The sequence below is a fragment of the Morus notabilis genome, unplaced genomic scaffold (assembly GCF_000414095.1).
Source record: "Morus notabilis unplaced genomic scaffold, ASM41409v2 Scaffold244, whole genome shotgun sequence".
NCBI lineage: Eukaryota > Viridiplantae > Streptophyta > Magnoliopsida > Rosales > Moraceae > Morus > Morus notabilis.
The window spans coordinates 92,392-102,669 of record NW_010361487.1 but is presented as its reverse complement, the minus strand read 5'-3'; the positions used below and the strand labels follow the sequence as shown (position 1 = coordinate 102,669).

At 36.5% G+C, this 10,278-nt stretch overlaps 1 protein-coding gene across 1 annotated transcript in view; it reads right to left on the bottom strand.

Annotated features, from left to right (window-relative positions):
* Window positions 1–5,348, bottom strand: part of LOC21387809 (BEL1-like homeodomain protein 4) — an 8,160-nt gene extending 2,812 nt beyond the window's left edge. The window contains exons 1-4 of the mRNA XM_024166585.1: window positions 5,023–5,348; window positions 3,237–4,700; window positions 1,541–1,926; window positions 184–244 (exon numbers count right to left, since the gene is read on the bottom strand). Of these exons, the coding sequence (XP_024022353.1) occupies window positions 184–244; window positions 1,541–1,926; window positions 3,237–4,619 (1,830 nt within the window). The 5' untranslated portion in view covers window positions 4,620–4,700; window positions 5,023–5,348. The remainder of the gene's footprint in view (window positions 1–183; window positions 245–1,540; window positions 1,927–3,236; window positions 4,701–5,022) is intronic.
* Window positions 5,349–10,278: the final 4,930 nt, after the last annotated feature.

Here is a 10,278-nt window from a genome sequence, read left to right as displayed (position 1 = left end):
TTCCACGCATCAGTTTAGTCATTTTTAATGCTAATAATTCATAACATGCACAATACACACATAAATGTTTATATATCACTATTTCATTCAATGTTGTGATTAAATTTACTGATGACGCAATGCATATATATATATATATTGTCATATTGTAAGTAAGACTAGGGATGATCAGGAGCAATTTACCTGATTCCTCGATAGACCAGTCTGGCGTGCCAACAGATGTTTATCTGCATCGCTTGGGTACCTGAGAAAGAGACCAGAAAATGACATCAGAGTCCTTCCTCAAAACCGTATAAAGAGACGTCAAAGCTTTCTGTACCTCCAGATGGGATTGAGCTTTCTCTCTCTCTCTCTCTCTCTCTCTCTCTCTCTATACATATATATATATATATATTATATATCTTTCTGTCTGTGCATGTGCGTGAGAATCTAGGAGCAGAAAGAAAGATTAGCGAACCCCTCTCTAGGCTCTATTGCCTAATAAGCTATATAGCTGTGTAGACCCTCGAGTTAAGAAAAGCACATCCAACTATACTGTACTCACTGATCTTCTCTTAATACAATTACACAAAACGTGTTTTTCTGAATGACCCAGAAAAGAAAATTATAGTTTAATTAATAGGGACCTGATCTTTTTCACAGCTTTTTTGACTGTCCCAAGACAAAGTCCAAGGACATGACACTGCCTTTGTGTAACTATTCTCCCCACTTCCTTTTAAACATTTTACTGCAAAGCTCCTCTTGTTCTTACTTATAACTAATAAAGTTTCATTATGTATCCATCTAGTACCACATTTCCCCGTATCATTTCATCATAATTCCATTTGGCTTTTCTAACTTTTTCTTTGGCCTTTTTCAATTAGCAAGTAAGACAAGTATGTAATATCAAACCTAATAGCAATTGCTATGAGACTCAAGTCTGCCGTCTAATTATAGTCTCTTATTTAATGTCTAATTAATTAAATTATACTGCGTCATATGAAAAATTTAGATTATTTTTTAACTAATTTTTTTGTGTATATCATGAGATAATGTGGTATGCCTTAATTAATTAGACACTAATTAAGACACTAAAATTTGGACAACAAATTTAGATCAATGCATTACTACTAACTAATATCTACGTCCATAGTTTTACACAACGTATACTTTAGGCCATTTTCCTTGAACCAAGTGTAATAATAACTAAATGCAGATTACGACAATTTTCATATATGTCCTATTGGATTAGAAATCTCTTTTAAATGCCAACATAATTGGAATGTGGTCGATTAACCTTTGATACTAATATCTCCTCTCCATTATTAAGCAAAAAAAAAAAAAAAAAAAAAAAAGGCATATAATTATAAAATAATACATAAAACTCATGTCGTAGCGTATAATAATACTCTATTATTAGAACTATTTTGAAATAATCTGATTGTAAAAAATGTGTCATATTGTATATAAGTTTTGCTTTTAGCTTTTAATTTTGTTTTAAATAATAGAATTCTCCTTAAATAAAAGGGAAGGCATAATTAATTAGGGGAAAAAGACGTACGGATGAAGAAAATGCTCAAAGAGCCAGGCTCGTAAAATGTTGACAGAGCGTTCAGGCAAGCCTCTTTGGGGTCTCCAAGCTTCTTGTTCCATCATCCCAATGGATTGGAAGGCTCTTTGCTGTCTCAAGCTCTGCTCAAGCAGTTTCAGCCTCGGAGTTTCCCCTTTGGTTATCCCGGAGCTTCCCACGCCATCTTTCTCTCCCAAAAGCTCGCAACTGTGCTTAAGCTGCGCGGTTATGGCGTCCTTTAGGCACCGGAAGTGCCGCGACATCGCCTTCTGCGCTAGGGCAGTGTATGGCACCGCCGCCCCGAACCCCATCACCAGATCAAACGAGTTCACCACCATCTGCATTTGCTCGCAGTAATGGTTGTATCTTCTGTCCACCTGAAAAGATAATTATAGCAATTATAATAATTATCACAAAAAAAAAAAAACGTCATGGCTAATTAAAGATGGTGCTTAATTACGGAAGATGGGATAATTGTAAGTAGCATTATTGTTACGTCATGGCCGATTGTTGTACAATATAAGGATTTTTATAGGTTGCAAGAGAGTAGTGAGATCAGTTGGAGAAAGCAACGTGCCAACAGAAAAACGTTGATGGACTGATAAAATGTCTAAATCAGGTTATATATTCTAAGAGAAAGAAAGAAAAATAAAATATGAAAACAACAAAAACATTAATAATGAACATGGGATATAAATGGATACATATGAAAGTCATGAATCGACTCAAGAGGTAAGGTAAATTGGGAGGAAATAATAACAAGTTCAGAAGAGAGTCAAAGAGCTAGGCCAATCCTTCATCCTAGACTCTTTGAGGATTTTCATGAGCCTTAGGAGTTGTTGTCTGGGGACTTTACTGTTGCTCTTAGAGGGAAACCTAAAGTAGAGAATAAATGCTTGAATCAAAGCCTGGTACAAAGAAATGATTGTTAATTTGAAGTAAGAATATCCTGGGGTCAATTTTTTTTTTTAATTTTTTTGGTTTCTGCCAATTATATAGCCAACAGGCTAGAAAAGAGAAGAGAAGGGGAAAAAGGGCAAAAAAAAAAAAAAAAAAAGAAAAGAAACAAATACCCTCTCCTCTCTCAAAGGTCAACTGCCATATAATTATCAATACATTTTTGTGTATACATATATAGCTAGCTTTCCCTGCAATATTACTCTGATGGGTATGAATCTCCTAAGGGCATTGAGCATACGTAATGTGGTGTGCTAATTATACGCATATAATATTTTTGGTCTTTCTTCCCAATTAGGAGGACCAACGTAGCTTCTCACTGGACGCATACCCCTAATAGTAGTCTCCAACGTTTTCACACCACCAAACTTCGCCTCATAACTCACCGCCAAATAAAATATAATCTTTTAAAAAAAAAAAAAAAAACGACAACGAAAAAGTGTATAATCAAAGCCTATAGCTATTAGCTACAAACTTAATTGGTGCCCACACTATTGAAGGGGAAGCTTAGCCGGCTTTTCCCTATTCTGAGGGTCTTTTTTTATTCGCAAGAAGTGGTCGGAAATTTCTGTTACTTGTTGTTGTTGTTGTTTTTTTTTTTTTTTTTTTTGTAAAAATAATAATAATAAAATCATCACCGGCTATTTGACTCTTGGAGGAGAGAGAAGGGTAAAAGAGAGAACAGAAATTAGTTAGAGAGAGAGAGAGAGAGAGAGAGGAGATTACATGCCTCATCAAGCATAGACAACAGTTTGACCTTCCTTCTCTGATGCTCAATCCTATCGGCGGCGGACAATGGAGGGACAACGACATCTTTCGATGACGATGAAGAGCCGCCGCCGCCGCCGCCGCCACCGCCTCCACTTGAGCTAGGGTTTGCGTTGTTGTTGTTACTGTTGTTTCTACCGAACTTGTTCTTCTTGAAATGACCTCTTCCAACGCTGCAAAACTCTTCCAATAATTCTTGGGCGGCTTTGACATACTTGGAGTTCCTCAACACGTTGACCACTCCCAAGGACGATCCATACCCCACGTGCAGTTGGTGGTGGTGGTGGTGGTTCGGAGCTGTCACTACGCCGCCGCCGCCATGTCCGATGCCGAAGCTCTTGTAAGCATATTGTTCGGCGGAATTCGACCCGCCATGAGCTGTAGGCGTGCCGTAGTACAACATCCCGGCGTTCCCGGCGATGTTGCGAAACTCCTCGGCCTTGGCGGCTTCCAAGGGTTGTAAGGAGGAATTGAGGGAGAGAGAGAGGCTTTGGCTTTCGACGACACCGCCGCTGATATCGGCTGGGGGGCCGGCGGCTGCTGCTGCTGCTCCTCCTCCTCCGCCCTCGGGGACCCAGGTGAATTGACCGAAAGGCCCTCCTCCTCCGGCTGAATTAGTACTTGAGTGGTGTGTGAATGGTTGGAGGGAATTAGGGGAAGGGTTTGGGAGGAGCATGTGGAGGGTGTTGGAGGAGGTGGCGGCAGCGGCCGCGGGAGGAGAAGGCGATCTAGGCGGAGGATTCATTAGGAAAAGCTGCATGGCTGCGGCTGAGTCCGCATTAATTCCCGAAATCTGATGGTGATGATGAGGATGATGTTGATGCTGCTGATGATGAGAGGCTATGGAACTGTCACGGCCGCCACTTTGATGATGTCGGCCACCACCATACCACTCGTTCCCCGGCGGAGGAGGCTGCGGCGGCCTCATCTGCTGCTGCTCTAACAATTCAGTGGCCGATGATCCACCGTGAGGGAAATTGAACATCTCGGATAGCATTCCGGCGGTCTCGTACACAGGTAGGGCACCGGATTCGACATCCTCATCGATGCCAACCAATGGGGGGCCCGGGTGCGGGGCGTCGAAGCCTTGCACCCGGAGCTTCTCCCTCCGGATCTGCTGCGCTATGTGGTGCTGGTGGTGGTTGTGGTGGTCATGGTGGGCTGCTGCCGCCGCCGCCGTCACCGCCGATCTCTCGAAGCCATTCGAGAAGGTGCTGAAGATGTTTGCTGCTTGGTGGTAGTCCTGCTGGGACATAGAATTATTGGGAGAATTGGAGGAAATTGAGTGGTGAATCTTGGAGTTTGCTGAGAAGATTTGTGGGAGTGGTGGTGTTGCTATTCCCATATCAAGCTCTTTATCTTCTTGATCATCATCATCACCATCATCATCTCCTTTTTCTCCTTGTCTAGTTTCTTCACCTAATTACTGTTCAATTCAGTGTGGATCGGTCAGAAACAAAGCCAAACGAAAGAATTATTACCCATCGTTCAGTTTGTGTTGCTCACTAAGAATATTATACTATACCCAGAAAAAGTTATATATATATATATATATCAGTGTGGAAAATTAAGAAAAGAAGAAGAGGTTAAGAAAATTTAAAAAAAAAAGGTATGAAGTGGGACTTTTTTTGTTGTTGCTGCTTTTTCGAATTTTTTATTTACCTGCCTTTATCATTTTCAGCTTTGTTCATCCCTATATTTGTGAGAGTGTTTATATATATATATATATAATATGTATAAATATATACCTCTTGAAGTTGCAGAGTATGAAAGGATGTAAAGCTCTCAGACATCGTTTTCCGTTCTGTGGTATTGAAAGCTTCTTGAATTCCCTCTCTCTCTCTCTATTATGTTGTGTCGCTCTGTCTGTCGTCTCTTTCTTTCTCTTTCTCTCCTTTTCTTTCTCTTTGTTTTTCTTTGCAGTGAGTGTTTTTGCAATCACCTTCTGGAAAAAGAGAGATGGGAAGTTACAAATATAAAATAAAAATGGAGGCTTTGCCTTTGGGGGACTGATATCTCTCTCAAACCAACAAACGCCCAAAGAGAAAGAGAGAGAAAGAGAGAGAGAGAAGCAGTCGCTATTAATCTTCCTCTTCACATCCCCTCTTTCATCACCATTATTATATATTTCTTTTTTTTATTATTATTATTCTCCGTATGAAAAAGAAATTATTCAAAAAATCGGATTTTTTAATTTTATATAGAGAAATAAGCCTAGAAGAAAACAAAAACAACAAGAAAAAATTTCGTAGACTTTTTGCTAAATGACTGTAATGACCTCAGTATATAGAACAATAAGTCAAGTTTTTTTTTTCTTATTTTATTTGGTCATAAAAAAATGTTTTTTATTCCATGAAAATACATGGTAGATAGTAAAAGATTTTCACATTTATCCAATCAGAATAGACTTTTGAGTACATTTTTATAATATATTTAATACTAAGAAGAGGTTAATTGTTCAGGAAAAAGAAAAAAGAGAGGTTAATGACCGAAATATACGAGCACCCTAAAAATGTCGGTTATAATTGTCATTTTATGTGAGGCTTTTGGAAACCAACGCAAACTAAGGAATAAAATAAAGATAAGGTCAGTACAAAGTCATCTCAATGATCTACACAACCACCATCCTTCCCATGAGTCAAAATGACCATGCTACCCATGCCAATCATTATTATAAATTGAAGGTACAATAAGTTGGTGCAGGGCATTTTAGTCATTTTGAGACGATTGCTCTAACGCATTAATAAACACGACCATAGTAAAGATAGGCCGAAAAATATGATAAGAGGAATTAAGAAAGAGAAATACTAACATATGATGAGAGGATTAAAGAAAGAAATACTAACATTTTTTTTTTCACTTTCTGTATTTATTATTTGACTCGCGAATTGCACTAATATTATATGTTATTATTTAAACAGAAAATGAAATTATAAAGTCTACATGTCAAATAATAAATACAGAAAGTCATAAAGAGAGAATGACAGAAAAAATAATGCTGACATTATCTTAAATAAAAATGCTAAAAGAGGGCTAAAGGGTGATTTTCCGTAATAAGGAAATCCTACAATATGTCAAAAGATTGTATGGCACGTGCCACAGATTGGGCTCAGGGCAAGTTAGGTTTGTGTGGAGGGAGAGAGAGAGAGAGAGATATAAGGTTTGAAAGCCACACATAACCGCTTTATATTGGTTTGGGCAAATGTCAAGATGAGCATGTTCCCGTTACCCTTTTGGTACGTCCTTTGATTTTACAGATGTTTTTCTTCTTTCTACCTTTCGGTTGTGTTGGGTTTTCTCATTGTTTTTCTGTCATGCTACTCATTATAACTTCTTTTTCACCATATACATATACACATATATGCCATGGGAATTTGGTGTGTGTGTACATATATTTATATGTGTGTGTAAGTTGTTTTCGATTGTTACTTTCGACTTTGTTGTTAGCTAGATTAATTATTCGGTTATGAGATGTTAATAATTGATTATGGAGAGGTAGGCACTTACTTTCCATAATCTAAGTTTTGAATGTCGGTTGGTCAATCATAATCTGAGATTACAAATTAGAGATAAGAAAGATATTGTGAAGATTTCTGTCAACTTTGTTTATGCAAACGGTAGCTGCTGGGTAAGATGGCTAGCTAGCAAAACGTTTTCCCTTAAAAAAAAGAAAGACAACCAAGAAAAAAAAAATTATCTAGCTTTAATAATTAGCAGAAATGTGGAATTAATTCCAATGTCTATACATTGATATGAATTACTTGGTACGTTAGTTAGCTATGTTCGACATATGATATGCAAACAGGAGTTATAGTATCTTTCAATGTAAAAGCTTCAAGTTGATGTTGCCATGTAAAGATTACTAATTTATGTAATGTGCTGCTTTCCATAATTAATTGATTGCATTATGCACGACTTTCTTTATCGCATTAATTCAGATTAGGGAAACACTTGCTAGAGAGTTATCTATGGTACTGCTAATAAAGTTGACAACATTAATTAAGAAAACAGTACAGTTGAAAAGGGGGAAAAGAACTCCAAGAGTGTACACAAAATAACCATACTAGAAAAGAAAGGAAAAAAAAAAAAAAAAAAAACTCTTGTGAACTCAACTTGATCAAAGGAAAAACTTGGATGGATCGAAGCTTCCATTAAGAAAAAATGATGAAGATGCCAAGTTAAAACTTCCAAATAGAAACAACTAGTAGTAAAAAAAGAAAAAAAAAAAAAACATATGAGAATGGCTCATTGAGATCATAGTTCATTTTTTTTTAATCAGCAGAAAATGTTATTAAGCAGGCCAGGTGATAAATCAACAATTCAGAATACTTAAAAAGAAAAGAAAAAAAAAAGGTTCTAATAAACTAAAAATTAAAGAAAATCCAACTTGAAAGCAAAAAGCAACCTAAGAGAAAAAATATCCTAAATTTTCGTATTTTAAGACTCTTCCCACTTATTAGTTCTAGGCTCATAGGACACTTTTTCTTTTCGGGATTATTAATGTTCAATTTCTTTCTTGAGATAGCGAGATTGTTAATTTTTCCCAAACACCGGAAGCAACAATTTCCGCTTCTTCTGATTTCTTATAATTCATTTTATTTTTAAATTAAGGAATTTCCAAGGTGTGCTCATTTGAATTGCACCAAACGATGGATCATAGAAGTTTTCACATAGCAATACTTTCTTTGTAGATTTAAAAAAAAAAAATAATGAGAGAGAACATTTGGTATCCATAATTGTTGGGGAAGAACACACCCTTACACTCACGCAGCTAAAAAATAAAAAGAAACAAAAATAATAAAAAAATAGAGAAGACAAAGATTTAGGTGGTTAGAAAAAATTTCCTACGTCCACGGAAGAGGAAAAAAAATTCACTAATAGTTTTAAGAGTTATACACTCAATAAACTTTCTCACTTTCTCTCTCTACCAAAAACTCCTTACACCTTTTGTCTATTTCGCTCCTCACTTTACTTTTTTTCTCTCAAAAGGAGGCACTATTTCTCTACACTTTTCTCTGAGCACACATAAAACTTTACACAAAACACTTATTTACAGACTTTTAATAAACCATTAAATAATTGCCCAAAAATAAAAAAACAATAACTTACAAAAAAACACGAAATATTAATTTTTCCAAAACCAATTTGAGGCACTTACCCAACAATCTACACCTTGACTCAAATTGTCTTAACTCACTTATTTGGGTATTCAATCTCGAAACCCGTCATCACACCGACAATGCAAATTTCAACAAGAATAAACATGTATCCAGTTAAAACTCTCATCAAATCAAACTTGACACGAGGAACTGTCTTCTTCTTCTTCAAAGTATTTTCACTGGTATAAGTCTTCACCATCTTGTCTTTATCATCTTCAATTGTTCTCATCTTATTGCACTCTTTTACTCTTGCAACTTCTTTTACAACAGAAGAAGCTTCTTTGTGACTTGGCTCCACCTTCATAGCTCTACCTACAACTGTAATCCTAATTAGTTTATACAAGTTTTTCACTTTTTCACCCTTTATGACTGTTAAATCACCTTTCTTAACTTGCATAAAACCACCATTCGTATAGTACTCACAACCCAAAGTGTCTAAAACTCCTAAAGAAATCTAACTTCTCTTTAGTCGAGGAACATGCCTAACATTTGTCAATATCCTCATAACTCTAACAAACATCTTCACCCTTACAATACCTATTCCAACAACTTTAGCACTAGAATCATTAGCCATCAACAAAGTACCGACATTACAAGGCTTATAGGAATCAAATCACTCTTTATACGAGCACATATGAAACTAGCATCTAGAATCTAAGAGTCAGAAATATTTTCATCAGCAATTACAGAATACACATCATCTTCAATGTCACACTGTCGCTAACAATATTTGCAGAATCTGAAGTCTCTTTGAGTTTTTTGTTTTCTCTTTTCTTCAAGGTGCTTTGTTAGCACTTCATGATTTCTCCTAATATGCATATTCTTATGACAGTAGTAGCATTCAATATCCTTCTTTAGACGGGATTGGGAATGATCATCTCACTTATTATAACACATCCCTTGTGACTTACTCCTACCCCTATTCGAATCTGACTTAGCCACTAAAACTTTTTAGTATGAGACGTACTACTTTACTTCTTTATATTTGCAGTCTCTAACAGAGCAGTCGACACCTCATCCACAGTCAATGTCATCTTTTCAACTAAGAGTGTAGTCACCAAAGGCTCATATGATTTGGGTAGGGAGGCCAACAAAATTATCGGTTATCTTCCTCATCAATTTTGACCTCTACACTTAATAATTGAGTTATGTACTTATTAAAATTATTTATATAGTCCCTAACATCGCTTTACTCATCCATCTTCAACTCATACAGTTGCTTCTTCAAACATATTCTATTTGTTAAGGATTTCGACATATAAACTTTTTCTAATTTTTTCCATAACTCATAACGAAATGTCTCATTCATAACACTATATTTCAGTTCAAGAGCCAAACATAAACGGATAGTGCTTACCGCTCTCGCTACCAATTCTTCTCAATCTTCATCTTTCATCTTTTCTAGCTTCTCTCCTGCTGAATCAAAACATCTTTCACCGTACTCTAGCAGATGCTGAAATTACTCTTTCTATCAAACCGCTCAAACTTTATCCTGAACATCATCTTGGCTTTTCTTTTTAATCTTCACCAAAACTCTGACACCAGTTGTTGGGGATGAACACACCTGTACACTCACTCAGAAGAAAAATAAACTGAAATAAAAATAATACAAAAATAGAGAAGACAAAGATTTAGGTGGTTAGGAAAAATTTCCTACGTCCACGGAAGATGGAGAAAAATTCACTAACAGTTTTAAGAATTATACACTCAATAAACTTTCTCTCTCTACCCAAAATTCCTTACACCATTTGTCTATCCCTCTCCTCACTTTTCTCTCTTTCACACAAAAGGAGGCATGTCTTTCTCTACACTTTTCTCTGAGTACACTTTTCTTTGAGCGCACAT